This window comes from Cuculus canorus, chromosome 3 (genome assembly GCF_017976375.1).
Source record: "Cuculus canorus isolate bCucCan1 chromosome 3, bCucCan1.pri, whole genome shotgun sequence".
In the NCBI taxonomy this organism is placed as follows: Eukaryota; Metazoa; Chordata; class Aves; order Cuculiformes; family Cuculidae; genus Cuculus; species Cuculus canorus.
Genome location: NC_071403.1, coordinates 62968862 through 62988244, shown reverse-complemented (window position 1 = coordinate 62988244; position 19383 = coordinate 62968862). Strand labels below are relative to the sequence as shown.

At 42.7% G+C, this 19383-nt stretch overlaps 2 protein-coding genes across 9 annotated transcripts in view; both read left to right on the top strand.

The window, feature by feature from the left end:
- The window catches only part of GNG4 (G protein subunit gamma 4), a 28606-nt gene extending 13718 nt beyond the window's left edge, over positions 1-14888 (top strand). The window contains exon 5 of one of the 6 annotated variants that reach the window (XR_008449161.1): positions 427-553. Coding sequence is in view for 5 of the 6 variants with exons in the window: in XM_054062855.1 (XP_053918830.1) it covers positions 12461-12607 (147 nt within the window). In the remaining variant the exon portion in view is untranslated. The other 5 variants (XM_054062855.1, XM_054062857.1, XM_054062860.1 and 2 more) reach the window with 5 other exon arrangements.
- A 312-nt stretch (positions 14889-15200) lies between these two features.
- Positions 15201-19383, top strand: part of B3GALNT2 (beta-1,3-N-acetylgalactosaminyltransferase 2) — a 31288-nt gene continuing 27105 nt past the window's right edge. For all 3 annotated transcript variants that reach the window (XM_054062846.1, XM_054062845.1, XM_054062844.1), the window contains exon 1: positions 15201-15359. In XM_054062846.1, coding sequence (XP_053918821.1) covers positions 15266-15359 — 94 coding nt within the window. In that variant the 5' untranslated portion in view covers positions 15201-15265. The remainder of the gene's footprint in view (positions 15360-19383) is intronic.

The window sequence follows — 19383 nt, the reverse complement described above, 5'->3', positions numbered from 1 at the left end:
AGAAGAGCAAAAGGTAGAAAGAGTGCTTGTGGAAAACCTTACAGCCAGTCAGTGACTGGGAACAAGAGCTGAAGCAGACAGCCGCTACAGAAACACATGCTGCAAGGGGAATCCCTGTTGCTTATGGGCGATTAGCAAATATGTATTTTAATGAGTATCTGCTCCTGACCTTTCCTCTGATGGAGAGGAACGATTCATATAAATTGATACCATGTCATGTCACTAGGTTAGATAAAAGGTATATAAGGATTGCTAAGTCTAATAAGGGCAAATTCAGAGTCGTGGTCTCTAGTAATTTAAAGGATATACCATTCTACTCCTATTTTATGATAGCTGCCATTATCTTATGTTAGATGAAGAATATTTCTGCAATGCAGACTGGTTCAGAATTAAGTATTACTGTAGTTCTCTCTTCTCTTCTATTAGGTATCCAAGGCTGCAGCAGATTTATTGGCATATTGTGATGCTCACATTGGAGAAGATCCCCTTATTATTCCTGTGCCTGCATCTGAAAATCCCTTTAGGGAGAAGAAACTCTTTTGTACTATCCTTTGAGTCAGTTTTCAATTAAAAATGTCTTATGCTAAAATTTGTTATCGGTGTTGCATGCTTTTAGCTTTAGAATTTTTTTCTTCAGATATGAATACTTAGCCTATAACTACAATATTTTTAGGAGGTAGTGCATTTTCTGGTAAAAAATAAAAATTAACAAATCCTAAAAAAATCGAGGTAATCCTGATCTTTCAGACCAAAATAAAAGTTTAATTTTAGTTCTTCATCAAGATTCTTTTGGTGTTAATGAAAGTCTTGAGTACAGTATCAAATTGTAGATATCTTTGCCAGTCATAGATTTTTCTGGGACCTAAATGAGTCATACAGATTCTGAAGCTATTTTTAAGGTTCTTATTTTATTTGGAAGGTGAATTTAATTCATTTGCCTTTACAAATTTATATCTAAAAAGTGAAGAGTGACCTTTCCTCAAGTAGCACTAGGAAAAAATCCCAGTGATTTACAATATTTGGAAAAATCAGTCATATACCGTAAGTGGTGTTTATAAATGTTTTGTGAAGACTGTAATAAACTTGACTACAGAAACAATCTTAGTAAAGCAACATTGTAGTTACCAGCAAAATGGAGATGTATAGTTACACACCAGGACTGCGTCAATAAAGCTGTAGAAAAACGTGGCTGCTTATCTTCTTTTGAACAATACTGATTTAAATTATTTTAGAAAGTAACTTGAAGTGTAATAACGTCACCTGTTCCTGAGGGGCTTAGCGAAGGGTCTAAATTCTGCCCTGTTCAGTACAGGGAGGGGGATCACATTTTCTAAGAAGCTCTCTACATACCTTTGGCCACAAGAGCAAGACTTCGTGGGATGGAGAGTAGCAGTAAATGACTGTTGTTCAGGAACCAGTTCCAGTACCTGAAGGGGCTACAAGAAAGCTGGGGAGGGACTTTTAACAAAGGCTTGTAGTGATAGGACGAGGGGAAATGGCTGTAAACTGGGGAGAGGCAGATTTAGATTAGACGTAGGGAGGAAATCCTTCATGATGAGAGTGGTGAGGCACTGGCACAGGTTGCCCAGGGAAGCTGTGGCTGCCTCATCCCTGGGGGTGTCCAAGGCCAGGTTGGATGGGGCCTTGGGCAGCCTGGTTTAGTGGGAAGTGTCCCTGCCCATGGCAGGGGGCTTGGAATTAGATGGTCTTTCAGATCCCTTCCAGCCCAAGCTATTCTATGATTCTAATATGCAATGAGACCACTGTGCTGTTGACAGCCAGGAAGTTTATATATTTTGCAGCCCCAGATTAATCATGAGATAAGTTATCAGCAAGTAAATTGTGGAGATTCTGGGAGGTTTTTTATTTTGACTTGGTTTAAAGCACAGTGAGAGGAAAAGAATGAGGTATGGTATGTGATTGATCTCTTGTCTTCATTAAGGAAAATTAAGCTCAATCATGGCATCTGATGGAAAAAAAAATGTTACGTAGTAGAATTTCATAAAAAATTCTTTTTTTTAAAAAAAGTGAAAGCTCCTCTCTGATATATTAGGAGAGATCCCTCACTGCAGTACTTTATATGTATAGTGTGCCAATATACTGGAAATGTCACGCCTTGGGAACTCCTGTGAAGGCAGCCCCACACATGCGGCCAGGCAAAATTTGGTTAGAGAGCTGCACTAGTCCGACTGAGTCGAGGCTCTGAGCAGCCACCCATAGACCATGCTTGCTCCACACAAACTTGCGTTCCAACAGCATCTTAAATACCTACAAGGCAAATAGCAGTGGAGGAACTGAGGACCTTGGGATACATTCAAATGCTGAATTTGGATGCTAAAAAAGGGCAGGTTTATGACGGAAGCCATTTGCATTTTAGCCTAAAATCAAAATACCTGCTCCAGTTTATTTTTTAGTAGTTTCTCTCAATGTTTGTTGTACTGTTTTGTGCAGTGGTAATGCAAGATGTCTGCATTGTACAGGTTCTGTTTTCTTGCCAATCCGTTTGGATAATGCAGAGCACTCAGTCACAAGAGGGAGGTGTTTCTGCTGCAGGCCAGCTCACTCACCACGTCTGTCTAACACGGTACTTCCATATTAATTAACTTCCTGTAATATTATCATTAAAAAAAACTATATTCCTTCTAACCAACAGGCTTTTGGGATGTCTTTCATTTAAAGGTTTGACTTTTAATTTGGCTGCTGAAGATATCCGTTGTCTATTAGGCACAAAGCTGCTTCACAGTACCTATCCTGAGAAACATTCGAGCGGCCTGACCAGATCTTGTCTTGGTTTCTTATTTCAAAGTTTACAGCCTAGGATTCCCATTCCTAACTTTTAACAGGAATACTCCTTAATGTGTGGTGTGTTCAGCTTTATTTTGAGTCGTAGATAAACAGGCTTTAGCTAACTGAGTAGCTGTTTTGTTGACACTGAAACAAAAATGGCTTTCTGAAAATATTTGTTAAAAGGGAGCAACAACAGCTTAATAAGGTTCTTCAGGGAGTCCTTCCCACACTGTACACGATTTGGTAACTGCTCTGATCACCATGGCAACATTTTCATTTGTCTTTCCGCATGTATGGTTTTAACTGGAACAGCAAGGGAGGGTGAATATAGGGCATACAGCTTTATTCTCAAAGGCTTTGTAACAACTTGCATTGGAGGCTCATCATTAACATTCCCATCTAGAATAACAAAATTGCCACAGCTTATTACAGGACTGCAAAGAGCTCCCTTTCTGTTTCCAATTAGCCTGAGCATCTGAGGTCCTGAGATTGCAACTTTTCACAGTAGTTTTAAACATCAACAGTTACAAGAGCTGCATTTATAATACAAAAATTTTATTTATTTATTTATTTATTTATTTATTTATTAGGAAGAGGTGGATGCTGCTGTTTTGGGCTTAAGATTTTTCTTAAAAAAAAAAAAAAAATGTTGGACTTCTTACATGTTTAATAGCTGTTCCCAAGTTTGTATCAGTTCATAACTTTCAGGTAAAAATTTTTGGATCTGTTAAGATCATAGAATCATAGAATAGTTTGGGTTGGAAGGGACCTTAAAGATCATCTAGCTCCAGCTCCCCTGTGCCATGGGCAGGGACACCTCCTACCAGATCAGGCTGCCCAAGGCCCCATCCAACCTGGCCTTGAACACCTCCAGGGAAGGGACATCCACAGCAACCTGTGCCTGTGTCTCACCACTCTCATGGTGAAGAAATTCCTCCTTATGTCTAGTCTAAACCTGCCCCTCTCCAGTTTATAACCATTGCCCCTTGTCCTATTACTACAAGCATTTGCGAACAGTTCCTCCCCAGCTTTCCTGTAGCCCCTTCAGGTACTGGAAGGTCGCTGATGATTTCATGTGTCTAATTTTAAAAAAGGAAACACATGGAGTAGTGGAAATTGCATGTTTATTTTAGAAGGTCTATAATGTGTCTGAAGAGGTTAAACTGTATAAGCGTAACTACTGAGTGGAAAACAGGACAGCTTCCTCTAGCATCATTGGGCCTTATTTACCAGTTCCTCAAACAAATTCACGCTACTGACAGATGGCTAATTTGAAGGGGGGACAGAGGGCGGGAGGGCACCCCTGGAAGATCAGCAGTTCAGAATAATTGTAACATCTTTGGATCACATGACTATTCACCATCAGAAAATTGACTCTCTGAACAGAATGGCATCATCTGTTTGTTTTTTAATGTCATCCTGACCCACAAATCACCATTTAAAAGAACGTCTTTTTCCTCCATTGCCTCCCAACCATAAAATGCCTTTGTCATTGTTATATCTTTTGCTGCTTTGACCTTTGAGGCGGTTTAGATAATCTACTCTTGATACTTGAGTTTTATGCTCAAACATCTTGCCTCAAACTCTACACAAAAAAATCTGAAAGTTCTTGGATTTTTTTCTAAAATAAATACATGTTGTATCATGAAGTTTAGCATGACTTCAAAAATATATATATTAAAGTAAACAGCTCTCTAAAATGAAGCTTTGTTTTACAGCAAGGTTTCCTGTGGGCTGAAGCAATAAGTTTTTATTTTTACCAAACAGTCTTGTTTAATACCTGCTAACTTCAATGAGGACAAGACGGGGCCCGTTACCATCCTAGCTTTGTCCCCTCTCCCATTTTTATTTCATATGCCGTTAGGCTTGTCACTTCGTATTTCAGGCCCAGGAAATGATCCCTGTTAACAGCGTGAGCTGGAGCTGTCATCTCACAGAATGAGGACTTCAGAACAGAAGCTCAAGGAGTTTTTGACATATTATTAGCAATCTTTTCCTCATATCCTAGCACTTGCTACCCTGGTGAAATAAGACTTTCCAGTGGTGGGTGAATGGTAAATTGTAATGTATCAGGTAGTGCTTGTGGGGTGGTTGTTTTGCATTCCTCAGATTAGTATCCTTGGTTTACCTGGAATTTAGAATGTTATAATTTCAATACCAGAAGCCATTCCCCTCCTCTCTAATGTACCAAATTCACCCTCTTTGCTTCCTGGACCATGTATTAAATTAGTAGCAGGGTGCTTGGCTCCTGCCGACAGGCAAGATTTTTAAGCTATCCTCTAGTTATTGTTGAAGAAGGAGGGAAGAGGGAGGGAAGTTTAAATTAAGCTGTTCTAGGTCACACCATAGATTGAAATAAATAACTTTGCCGACAATGACACAAAGGTAAAAATGGGAGGTGTTGCCGACTTATTTGGAAGGACATCTTAAAAAAGGATTTTCGCAGTGACTTACAATAGGGTCAGCTCCCACACAAGGAAAGAACACTTAAAAACAATGGTCTGTAAAGGTGCATGTTAAAGCCTGGAACTGCAATATAGTAGTCATTTATCCATCTGGATTTCTGATATCAAAAGAGTAACAAAAGATGTAATTTGGGAGGACGCGATTATATAGTTGTTCCTATCTCTTCATTGTATAGGGGTAAAAATTTGTGTACATAATTCTCCTATAAAATGCCATAGGGAGGGCTCTCCTTTAAAGCCGCATCAGAATCTGGATTTGTTTCTTGAAGGAGACTAAAGAAAACTTGGAGGAGGAGTAGTTCCTAAGAAATAGAGGTTTCTTGTACTGAAAGCGAATAATACTTCAAGTCATTAGACTGACTTAAATAGTACTGTAATGTGTGAAAAATAGCAGGCAAGATTACCAGAATAAGTGCTATATAAAGTGTTACAGGCACCTGCATATTTAATCTTTGGGGAGAATGATAGCTAGAATAAACATTGTACATTTGCATCTAATTGAATTTAGCTTTATGGCACTATTATATTAAGTACAGCCATAAATACCAGAACTGGTATGGGAACAGCTTTGTTGTCTGTTAGACGGAGATGTGTGTCTGAGTTTGTCAAGTACATTTACACCACCTCACACTTGTGAACAAACAAAACGAGCAGCTTTACCCTAAAATAGGGTCTTTTCTTCCCCAAATTCCTCTTACGAGTAGCACAGGATCATCTGTTACTGCCATCTACCGATAAAGTGATAAACAGCCAGCTGAAACAAGAAAATATCGACATCAACTAGAAATGACCTCAAAGGAGGGGTTTAATTTAATACACACATTCTCCAAAGCAGAGAACCAGTGCTTCTGTTTTCATCATCTGCATCGTGTAAGTTATTGCCTGTCCCTGCGGTACTGCTGGGTTGTGATTCAACCTCACACTTCAGTTCTGGCTTCTCAGTTCAGGAGAAGACAGGAGTCAAAAACATGATTTGGTTAAATAGGTCAGGTTTGTAGCTAAATAACACTTTAAAAGCTGTGGTGTAACAGCTGGAGTTGCTGTGTGCTCCTTCCTCAAATTTCATTTTCCAGGTTCACATATAACTCAAGCGCCTGTTCCTCACTGCCACCAGTTGTGTCACCACCACCACCTACACTTTTGCCTTTTGCTCCCTCCAGCAGGTGATGTGGCTGCAAACAGCAGAGAGGCCTGGCTCCGGGGCTGATCGGGCCCCCAGGGCAGTAACTGCTAATAAACATAGAATAGTTAGGGCTGGAAGGGACCTTAAAGATCATCCAGTTCCAACCCCCTGACATGGGCAGGGACACCTTCCACCAGACCAGGCTGCCCAAGGCCCCATCCAACCTGGCCTTGGACACCTCCAGGGATGGGGCATCCATAGCTTCCCTGGGCAATCTGTGCCACTGCCTCAACACTCTCATGGGGAAGAAATTCTTCCTTATGTCTAGTCTAAATCTGCCACTCTCCAGTTTATATCCATTGCCCCTTGTCCTACTGCTACAAGGCTTTGTAAACAGTCCCTCCCCAGTTTTCCTGTAGCCCCTTCAGGAAGATCACTCTAATATCTCCTCTGAGCCTTCTCTTCTCCAAGCTGAACAACTCTAACTCTCTCACCCGTTCCAACAGCTCCATATCCTTCTTACGTTGAGGATTCCAGAACTGGACACAATACTCCAGGTGGGGTCTCACAAGAGCAAAGCAGAGGGACAGAAGCACCTCTCTCGACTTGCTGGCTATGCTTCTTTTGATGCAGCCAAGGATACAGTTGGCCTTCTGGACTGCAAGAGTACATTACCAGCTCATATTGAGCTTCTTAATTCAAAGGATGGAGTTTCCAAGCCCCTTTGCTTTCTAACACTCCTCATCGAAGTGGGAGGCTAGATGTAGCTGGGCAAGGATTCCGAGGTAATAAGTCAATAACAACTGGATAGTTGTTATTAAGCAGGTACCCTTTATCTCCAGTAGTGGGTGCATGGGGGATTGGTCCTACAAAAACACACATCCCAAGCAAGAAAACCACACGTCTTTTATGTTACAGATTTATGCATATTCATTTAATCTCCCAAAAATGTATTACATATTCATATTTTTTGAGAAATCATTAGCATGTCTCCACGCCTCATTTGCATGCATAGTTGGTCCTTTGGGTGGTCATGAGGACCCCTCCTGGTGACCAAAGATGAAGGCTTGAAGTCTTCCTCGCTTTTAAACCTTCAACCTCTAACGGGGGTGCAGCCCAAACATTGAGAAAAACAATCCTTTTCTGATGTGTGGATTCTGGGTTTCCATATCTTGGAGGATGCCTGTTCCTTGCACAATGGGTCCCCCTTTAGAAAAACATTCCTCAAGGCACTTACCACTATAAGATATACAAACCTGGACAATTGCTATTGATTAATACACCAGCTTAAACGTTTGTCACTTATCATTCTCAACCACCAGCACCTCCAAGTCCTTCTCTGCAGGGCTGCTCTCAATCACATCATCCCCAATCCCATATTGAAATTGCGGATTACCCCATCCCGGGTGTAGGACCTTGCACTTGGCCTTGTTGAACCTCATGAGATTCACACAGGCCCACTCCAGCCTGTCGCAGTCCCTCTGGATGACATCCTGTCCTTCCGGTGTTGCAACTGTACTGCTCAGCTTGGTGTCATCTGCGAACTTGTTGAGGGTGCACTCAATCTTGCTGTCTCTAATCTCTCCTGTTTGCCTTCTCTTTGCAGACCTGTGACAGCTTTCACGTGACTGATGGCTGTGCTGTTCCTCCGCATTCAAACTTTGCTCCTGGGTGCTGTTTTTTTTTTATCTGAGGATATTTTCTTTCCCCCAATTATTGCAGTCTAGGCCAAATACTCTCCTGCGTGCCACAGCCTAAGCATACAGTCAGAACAGAGCTTAGGCCACTGCTTATGCTTAGAATAGTGTTTCATGGAATATTCACTAGGCATGGCAGAAGGACATGTTTCAAAAGGCCACCCATCCCACAAAATCTATTTGTTGTGTGGTCTCCCACTGTACCATATCCTATTGTGCCTTTGAACTTCAGGCTGCGTACCTGAGCCCTTCGTTCTTTCTATCGTGTGCTCTGAAGAGATGCACAATTCTTTTCAGTGATAGGAAGGAATGATCCAAACTTTATAGAAAAGAACTGTTGTGATTTTTAAAAAAACCTGTCAAGTAGCAGTGACTTCAAAGATCTTTACAGTGCAACAGCCTCTCTCTGGCAAGTGAGGCTCACGTGACTTTTGGCTGTAAAATTAACCTTAACTTTCTTTTTGCAAAGACTATTCACTGCTATGGTTCTTGTACTGATTCTTGTCTGAGAGGTTTCCCCCTGGAAAGCATATTGGCTTTTATCCTACTCGTCAGAACAAAACACACAGATTTCCAATATATTTATCTTCAGAGCTGATATGAATATGTGAGTCATATCCTTAAAAGATCAAGTGAATAAAACTTCAAATGCTGAGATTCTTATGAAAAAATGCCTGAACAGAAGCTTTAGTAATATAAAGAATGTTATGGATAATAGCCTCTCTGACGTCTTTTCTTCTTTCTCAGCCAGCACGTGCATGTTTTATTCTGGAAGTTTGCTTCAGACTGTGGAAAAGAATTGTAGAGAGCAACTATGGAATATCTATTAATTCAAAATTAGAAGGCCATAAAAGTGATCACATTTCTTTACAATTCTGCCCAGACCAGCTAAACAAATACTTGCAACAAGGATGTGAACACTTCTGAGGATGTTTAAACAGGATCTGAATAAGCACAATAAAATATATTAAAAGATCATTAAAGAAGCTAAGTTAAGCACTGATTTAAGAAATGTCAGAGTTAAATTTGCTTATGCATTTTCCATTTGCCTGTCTCATTTGTATGCACTACTATTCCAGATTTCAAGGATTCCCACAAGGCACTAAAGCAGTATAGGCAATGCTCAGTTAATGAGCAGTTACTCGATACTATTTTGGTGTCTTTATTCATTGGGTAGCCCCAGGCCTGATTTACTCACAAATTCTGCTTTCAATGTAGAACTACTCCCTGATGAGCTTCTCTGTGGTGCTCATCACGGATTGCTTCACAAAGTATCTCCATAGTATCCTGGAGGAATGTGAGGGTGGAACTGTTCTCATCTTACAGCAGGAAGCAGAACAGAGCTGGTGAAATTGTCAGTACCTGCCTCTTCATAGCAGTTAGCTCTTTCAACATCTCAAACAATGTTCCCATTTGCTCAAGCCTCAGCTGTGCATCCTCAACTCTACAAACTGGAGTGACATTTGCAAGGCAAACACACAGAAGCTAAAGGGAAAAAAGTGACGTGAAACGCTTAGTTTCATGTCCTTCCTGGTGTTGCACTGAGGCAATGACAAGACCCAGTTCCCCAAGCAGCAATGACCCTTCGTCTTGTAACACTCTTTTGTGGTCCTACCTCAACCACCTTGCATATTCTGCAACAAACGAAGAAGCCATCTGGTGCATTCTCCAGCAGAGCACGCCCATCCTAACCAGGGTAAGCACCATGAAGGGAAAATATCATCAACTCATGTACATATTTATTTAAAAATATATACCCTGAATATTATCTATCCAATGATAGATTATAATGAAATGATAAATAATATGTGGGCAATCTTCTTTTGTATTCCTCTCAACAGCTTAACTCTCTACCAACAGCTTAACTACTCTCTAGTTCTCGAATCCTCAGTGTAAGAAGGATATGGAGCTGTTGGAACAGCCCATCCAGAGGAGGGCTACAAAGATGATCGGAGGGCTGAAGGAGGCCTGCAAGAAAGCTAGAGAAGGGCTATTCCTAAAGGCTTGTAGTGACAGGATAAGGGGGAACAGGTATAAGCTGGAGAGGGGCAGATTTAGACTGGACATTAGGAAAAATTTCTTCACCATGAGAGTGGTGAGACACTGGCATAGGTTGCCCAGGGAAGCTGTGGCTGCCCCATCCCTGGAGGTGTTCAAGGCCAGATTGGATGGGGCCTTGGGCAGCCTGATCTAGTGGGATGTGCCTGCCCATGTCAGGGGCGTTGGAACTAGGTGATCTCCCTTCCAGCCCTAACTATTCTATGATTCTGCCAGCCATGTGATTATAAAGCATGTTTGCTGTCATAGGTCTCAGCAAGACTTCCTATAAACCTTATTCTCTTTTGTACCCATATCTGGAATTTTTTGTGCCACTTGTTCCCTGATTATTGGACTGTTAGTGTTGTTTGACCTCTTTGTGAGACACTCCTCTCTTCAACTCTCTGAGATGTGCCTGTCAAGATTTAGCTGCTACCATACAGGTGGTTTGGAGTCCACTTCTACACTGGATTGTCACTAACATGACAAGGAGTCAGCTAAGACTGTGAAACTTATTATTGCTGTGTTAGTATGTTTGGATAACTGCGATGTCCTTCCAGCCAGTTTTGTTTGGAAATTATCAACTCTTGTGCAGTTTACGCTGGGTCTGGTTCAAAAAAAAAAACCCATCCAACTGAACACCACCTTCTTTCCAGAAGATAACAAGGAAGTTCGAATGTACTCCTCTCTGGAATAAGGGATGGTGACTTGGTCATCCACTAGGATGCTCATATGACTATTTTGTGAGAGGAAATGAAACTTGAAGCTCTGCCTTTCTGTAAAGGAAAGTAAGCTGAGGAAAGCTGGGTTATCTCTGCCTGAGCACAACGTCAGAGCTATTTTGGTTGCTACGTTTTTGCAATGCCAGTGAAAAGAAGCCCCTGCGGGATATTCTCGGTCCTTAGCAAAGTCAGTCTAAACTGTGGCTTCTGCCACAAATCAGAGCCATGTACCAGAATTGTTAAAAATTCTGCACAGAAAACATGAAGGAAGAAAAGCAAGTTACAATACTGTTTTGCTGAACTAATTAAGCAACATTTAAAGCCACTGCTCTAAAAGGACATCAAGATATTCATTAAAATAAAAGGGTCAACAAAATAATAGAAAATAATTTGAGACAAAACAAGTACTTTTTTTCCTTAATGCTCTTATCTAACTTCTGTAAGTTTTCAGAAATCATTGAATTATTTCAGCTGAAACTTACCAAACTTCCCAGTGTGAAAGAGGTTGTTGTCTGCAACCCTCAGCCCAAAGAGCTAAAGTGTGGAATGGCTTCAAGAGAGTCCATTCTTCAACTGGGAAGCACTGGGTAGCCTTATCAAAAAATCATTGCAGATTATGACACCCATTGTGTTCTATGTTCAGATCTTCTCACAGATCCCAGTTACGGGCTATTGTATGATCAGCTGGCGTGAAGGAGTTGCAAGATTAAGTTCCATTGCAACCATGCCCTGAAGCATTTAACAGCTGTGATGGAAAGAGTCAAATCATGTGGTTTCTCTAAAGAAAATGCTGCCTCCTTGACCTTTTGAATTCTTTGCGTCTCTTAATAAAGAAGAACATAGAGTAGAATTGGTAGTCATGCCATATTCGGATTTTTGTAAGGGAAACTAGCAAGTCTCCCTTAAGACACTGTTAAGGAAGATAGCCAAGGGCAAAATCTTATTAGATTCTTGCCTCCATTCAGTGTACAAATGAATACAGGCCTCTCGCCACACCGGCTGCATGCTGTGTGTTGCCTAAAGCTTTCTAATAGCATCTCTCTTCATGCCTGTCCATCACAGTCTGTAGAGCTGGCTGGTCACATACCATTGACTTCTCTTTGTTGCTGCTAATGATATGAGCTGGCAGGCCCTTCAGCAAGACAGCCTGTTTTCCAAGATCAGTTTTTGCACTATTCCTTTGTCTCTCCTCAGGGGACCCCAGTGACACTGAATGCATTAATAGCTCAAGCTGGGGAATCTGGGAACTTCTCTGCATGTTCACTTCATCTGGATCAGAAAGCTAAAAGGGGAGGCAGGGGGACATTGGGAAAATAAAATCCATTTCTTCTAAAGTTCCTAAGGAAGGTAAGGAAAGGATTGATAATTCCTCAGTACAGGCTGTGAATCTGTTTAGGTCATGATTACTGGAAAAAAAATAAGCACACGCCTGGGATGCACATTTACAACCGTTTAAACTCTAAAATCCTTCACACCCTGCTCTGTAATATCTTTTAATATTTTTCCTTTTAATTGAAAGCACAATGATTTTTTGGAATGTAATGTATCAGTACTACTGCAAGGTGTGGAGAAAGTTAAGCTCCAAATCCTCAACGCAGAATCTCTCACCAATCTTTCCTCTGTTTTCAGATGGAGCACACACAGATCAATGAAACACGTAACTCCTGGAGGATAAGCTCTGCTAAAACCCATGTAGCTCTGCCCTGCTTCTCACTCCTCTCATCTGCTGCTAGTGTCCTAAAAAAACCCCAGTCACCTGCTAAGGGCAATAATTAGGCAAACAAACATTAAAAAAATCGAATGCTACCACCTGGCTACCTGTGATACAAAGTTATCCCTATGGTACTCATCAAAGCATGCGTCTCCTCCCTGTCAGACAGGAGATGCTCATCCAGAGCAAATTCAACAGTGGCACCTTAAGTTTGCAAGCAGCCTGAGGGCTAAAATTTCTGTCTTTTCTATCTCCAGCTCTTGTGACCAACATGTTGTGCCTGTACTGTACTTTGTGTGCCAGAGGTACAGCCCGAGTCAGTAATGTCAGAGCAGTACATCTGCTCAGAAAGCGCAGAGTGAAAATGGTGCGAGTTTGGTAAATGATATCTAATAGTGGCATAACCCAAACCAAAATTTGCTATCCTGTGGGAAAATAATTTGACGTTATCTAGAAGTTATATTTCAGATATGTCTTTTCATGCTATATATATATATCTCCATGATTCTAAAATCTCTGGAAAAGTCTCATTTTTATACGGGCCAAGACTTTTCAAAAAGCGTACCTAAAACTCAGTGCCTTGAATCCATTTTTAGACACTCCGCTATCAGCTTGCTTCCCCAAAATACCAGTCCCCATAAAACCCCTCAGGAATGCAAACTGCTTTGGTAATGGGAACTTCTGAAAAACAGGCTGATGGCTGGAGCTGATCGTTTCATGATTTACAGCCAGGTGCACCCTTCCAGTGTCATACACAACACGGGAAGTACCACTGCTTGTGTCTTCTACAGATTATGAAGGTGGTAGGCTTAGATTACATCTTTGGCTTTAAAATCTTGCAGAGAATCTGAGAGAAAATGGAGTAGGAAACTCCAGTCTTCTACAACTGGACTGCATTTTTAATCATTTCCTGCATAACTAACAAAGAAATGCATATATCTTACCCTTTTGACCAAGATACCCTGTTTCTCTAATGTGGAAGATAAAAGTAGGAACAGATTTCTCCTATTTTATACGTTATATATTCCTTTATCCCTGAGGATGGTAGGTATACCACTGTATAGAAAGGAAGGTATTAAGGAACTGGATCCTCTGTTTTGTCTGCAAAGAAGTAATCACTGCCAGATATGTTTGTCACTAAGATACCTGTCAGTTCACCTGGCCTCGGTGGAGGCTTGGGGAGAGAACTTAACATATTGGCTACAATGAATACAGACAAATATAGAATAATATTAGCAGTTGGACCAGCTTTTATTTCTGCAGCTGAACCTGCTGAAAGACAAGTGAAATGTAAATAGTGATTAGTAACAACAGCATTTTTGTATAAATACTTTTCCTAGTGCTATTATTTGCTGACAAGTACACAATGCATTGCATATTAAATATGCATAAGCACGCAAACAAACCAAAGTTTATGTATTTTCAAAACATTTTCCTTTTGCTCTTTATACCAATATTTAAAGGTTAAAGTAATTGGTTTTCTTTCTAATATCTCACTCCAGTTGGATGAAAAATGATTCTTAATTAAGCTGTTTGAAAGCACTTTAAGCATTTTCCAAACACTTCTCACAGCTTGGGGATTTTCAAAAGCAGTTTTAGTCTTCTTTTCGTGAAAACTCAATCCTTTCTTTCAATTATACTTCATACGTATCAGGTTCTTTTATTAAAGTATGTGTTTCTGACAGAATAGTATCAGCAAGTATTCACTTAAGCCTTACGGCTGTTACACATGAACTTCTAGTTTACACATTAACTTCTGAGAAGCCTTTGATTATTTATCCACATCACTTTTTTTTCCAAGTAGGTTCACCCTATGATTCTATAATTCCGTGATTCTTCTCTTTATTGAATCACAGAATGGTTTGAGTTGGAAGGGATCTTAAATATCATCCAGTTCCAACGCCCCTGCCCTGGGCAGGGACATCGCCCACCAGACCAGGCTGCCCAAGGCCCCATCCAGCCTGGCCTTGAACACCTCCAGGGATGGGGTATCCACAGCTTCCCTGAGCAACCTGTGCCAGCGCCTCACCACTGTCATGTGAAGTTCTTCCCTATGTCTAGTCTAAATCTGCTCCTCTCCAGTTTATACCCATTGCCCCTCGTCCTATCACCACAAGCCTTTGTGAACAGTCCCTCCCCGCTTTCTCGAATCCCCTCCCTCTCCCTGCTGGCCACGCTGCTTTGGATGCAGCCGAGCATACGGTTGGCTTCTGGGCTCCAAGCACACATTGCCGGCTCATGTCGAGCTTCTCACCAACCAGCACCCCAAAGTCCTTCTCCACAGGGCTGCTCTAAATCACATCATCCCCCATCCTGCATTGAAACCGGGGATTGCCCAAATGCTTAATTGTCTTCTAAGATCTAGTTGTCCTGGGTCAGGAGATAACCTGAGTCTCCAGACGTGGCTGGATAACCTAAAAAATAAACATTCTTTGGAGACTTTCATGGTTCTTTGTCTAAAACTCGTGTCTACCCGTGCTGCTTTTATAAGATGGGATGCCTTGTTGAGAAGGGCATCCGATTTGAATTGTAAAATAAAAACGTCACTGCCTCCGCTTGAAAGCCTCTCCCCCCCCCCGGCGCCCCCCCGCGCACGGAGCCCCGCCCCCCGGGCATTGTGGGGCTGCGGGCGGGGCTGCGGCTGCCGGCGGACGCGGGGCGGGGCGGGGCGGCGCGCGGAGAGGCCGGCGCGGACGGGAAGGGGCCGGCGGCGGCGGCGGCCAATGCGAAACTGGCTGGTGCTGCTCTGCCCCTGTGCGGTCGGGGTCGCGCTGCACCTCTGGCTGCTGCTCGGCGGCACCGGGACGGGCCCGGCAGGTACCGGCAGCCGGGAGAGCGGGGAGGCGCCTCGGGCGGCGGGGCTGGGGCGGGGGGGGCGGGAAGCGGGGTGCTGGTGTTAATGCTGGTGGTACTGATGTTAATGCTGGTGGTACTGATGCTGGTAGTGCTGGTGCTGCTGCTGGTGGTGCTGATGGTGCTGATGGTGGTGCTCTACTGGTGCTGGTGGTAGTGCTGGTGGTAGAGCTGATGCTGGTGGTAGTGCTGATGCTGGTGGTAGTGCTGGTGGTAGTGCTGGTGCTGCTGGTGGTGGTGTTGGTAGTGCTGGTGCTGTTGGTGTAATGCTGGTGGTGGTGGTGTGTTGGTAGTGCTGGTCGTGCTGGTGGTGCTGGTGAGGCTGTGGTGGCATTCCTGTGGCTGTTGGGCAGCACTTGTCCCAGCGGGAATGTCTGCCTGCTGGTGGGCTTACAGAAAGCCCACTGGGAAAAGGCTCTCACAGAGCCGTCCATAACGAATCCTTACATGGAGCTGGGGAGAGCAGGGCTGGTTCAGTCGCTTAAATTGGAGACTGGGACCACAGCCGCTGCTTTCTGTGGGGCAGCAGCTTCGCTGGGAAACCCCTGCGCCCCTTCTGCTCCCACCAAGGTGCTTGGGAAAGGAATTGCTACCGATTTCACTTGTGTCGGGTCATCCTCCATCCTAGGAATAGTGTTTTGCATGGTGCCGTGTTTGCGGTAGCAGTCTTTAACCCCCCTGTGGTGCAAAAAGCTATTCATAGGATCATAAGTATGATCTGACACAAGTGAAATCAGAGCCCTTACGGCTTACATTGCGCTTTGAATAAAGCAAGTTGTAGTTTTTAGGCTGCAAGTGTGCGTGCCCTGTAGAAACGGGTATCCTTTGGAAGAGAAACTTCTGTCTGCTCCCCATAGGTGCTTTTTGAGAGCATTGAGAAATACTCTGCAGAGCATCTGAAAAAATATAAGGAAAACATGGTGGCTTTTTTTCACTTGAGATCTGCTTTCCACTGTGTGTAGCAACCCAGTAGCTTGTTCACCAACAAAGCTGCACTCTGTCACCAGCACCTGTTCCCTGTGCAGAGTGTACAAAACTCACAACTGTGAGGAAATTAGAGACTGCTGATCACATAATCATAGAATGCTTTGGGTTGGAAGGGACCTTTAAACCTCATCTAGTCCAACTCCCCTGCAGGAGCAGGGACATCCCTCACTAGATCACACTGCCTAGAGCCCCATCCAACCCGACCTTGAATGTTTCCAGGAATGGGGCCTCTACTGCCTCCCTGGGCAACCTGTCCCAGTGTTTCACCACCCCTCGTTGTAAAAAATTTCTTCTTTATATCCAGTCTAAATCTACCCTCCCTTAGTTTAAAACCTTATCCTGTCACTACACTCCCTGATAACGAGCCCCTCCCCAGCTTTCCTGTAGCCCCCCTTCAAGTACTGGAAGGCTTCTGTAAGGTCTCCCTGGAGCCTGCTCTTCTCTAGGCTGAACAACCCCAACTCTCTCTGCCTATCCTCACAGGAGAGGTGCTCCAGCCCTCTGATCATTTTTGTGGCCTTGTGGTAATTAATAATGCAGGTGTGAAAGGAGCAAGGTCAGTACATTTGGGTAGTCTGAAGGCTGCAGAGTAGTACGGGTGCTGCTGTGCCTGTATTCTGTCCATTGCGTATCAAAGGAGCAGTGGTCACGCTTGAATTGTAAAAGAACAGGAGTTCTAGTTGTTAGCCTGAAATGTCTGAATGAATGGTCTGGTTGGTTTTGTTCCTTCACTGTGCTCCTTTTGTAACTTCTGTGCATTAATTAAGAGATGGAATTGGCAGTGTGAAATCTTTCCTGGAGAAATGTGTTTTCCAATAACAAACATTTCTAAAGAAAATGCGAAAGTTTCTCAGTTTGGGAGAGGGAAGAAGCTTTGCTCTTCGAAGGTTCACCATTACAAGCAGTTATTGGAGTTTGTCACTGTGAGACTGTTGCATTGCATAATGTTAGGCTAAGGGGTTGAATAAACAGCGCTTTTTCTTAGTAGTGAAAGAGTAAGTACGCGTTTTGTTTATGTAAGGATTTATTTAGTTGTATTTGGTAACGTATTCACACCGAGGAGAGGAAAACCGATGTCTCTTATAAGAAGAGAACTTAAACCATCCATAGGAAAGAGCTCAATGCTGTACATGTGCTGTATCTTTGTAGGCCTGATCCTTGCTGGATAACGTAAGGAAGAGTCTAGCTCTTAGCCCTCAAAGTACTGCGAAATGTAGGGCTGTAGGGATGGCTGCAGAGGAAAGAAGTGTGAGCTAAGAGACCTCTTTTATCTCTGAGGCCTTCAGTGTTATATTTTTTTGTTATTCAGAGTGTTTTAGGAACATTATTCACATACAACAGTAATAAATGCCCCTATTTATTAAAATAGTTTTTTAATCTTAAGATATTTAAGAGAATCTGGTACTGCCTGATAAAGCCAGCCTTATTTCATTTGATTATTGAGTGATCTCTTTGGTTTTCTCTTACATGCTACTCCAGCTGCTCTTATTACCTACTACCTGTAATCACTGGTATGAATAAAGATTAAATCTGATCATGGGACAGTGTTTTACAATAGCTGTGGCATAAAAATTAGTGTATTCTTTGATATTTTTGTGTACTGTCTGTGTGTCTCAACAGTTGCAAAATCAGCTACCAGTAGAGGTGAAAGGCAGAGTGAACAGTAATTCTGTTTTTTGAGGTGTTTAATTCACCCCTCAATAGTCATGCCACACAAGCACACAAATGGAAATATAAGTTGGTAACCTGTTTTAGTGATGATTTACCCTGACATCATTTACTTGCTAACCCAAGACTGGGGTAGACATGTCTGGCCATCAATTCTGCTTATTTTTTCTCATAAGCAACTCTTGATCTCTGTCTTAAAATGACAGCTGGGCAGCCTACTTTTATTTACTGAAGGGTTGGGAGTGGCTATTTGTTTTTTTGCTTGGATTCCTAGCAGTCTTAGGAAAAGGCTGTTCTAGTCACTTGTCCTCATCAGAAATGTTCCCTCATTTCTGGCCTAAACTTACTTGCAACTGGTTTATGCCCTTGTGTTCTTAAGGCTTTCATTTGAAAGAGTCTTTCTCCTCCTTCAAGTACTCCTCCATCGTGTAACCATAGAGATCAAAGGCATCTGTTTGAAACCTTTGTTTTCTTAAGCTGAGCAATCCAGGTGCTTCTAGTTTCTGCTGGCAAAATATGCTTTCTGTTTCTGGAAGGCAGTTAATTTTTGTCGTCTGTAGGTCAAATGCTTTTAAATATAAACAGTGTTCCAGTTTGCACTCGTTCCATCTACTTATCTTCCTCTGTTGGAAGTGCCTCCTACCTTATAAAACCTTCTTCTTAACTACCATATGTGAAAGGTCCGCCGTAGTCTGTTTGCCTATTCTGGTCCTCAGTTGTGTCTTTGTGCAGTATTCTGACTTTCTCTGTGATCACTTTCACTATGGTGTCACAGGGGTACTATTCTTGTAGGCAGTACTCATTAACTGGAATAAATAAATAACATCAGTTCTGAGACTAAAGGCACTGGCCTTTGCTTCGGTGTCCTGACTTTGATGTCTTCCTGCTTGCTTTTTGTTCATCTGTTAATGGGACTGCAGCTCACACTTCTGAGCAAGACTTGTGCAAGAACGTGCTTTTAGGTTTAATGAATCATGGAATCACAGAATGGTTTGGGTTGGAAGGGACCATCCAGTTCCAAGCCCCCTGCCATGGACGGGAACACCTCTCACCAGACCAGGCTGCCCAAGGCCCCATCCCACCTGGCCTTGAACACCTTCAGGGATGTGGCATGCACAGCTTCCCTGGGCAGCCTGTACCAGTGCCTCAACACTCCCACTGTGAAGAATTTCCTCCTTGAGTCCAAACCTGTCCCTCTTCAGTTTATACCCATTGCCCCTAGTCCTGTCACTACAAGTCTTTGTAAAAAGTTCCTCCCCAGCTTTCTTATAGCCCCCTTCAGGTACTGGAATGTCACTATAAGGTCTCCTCGGAGCCTTCACTTCTCCAGGCT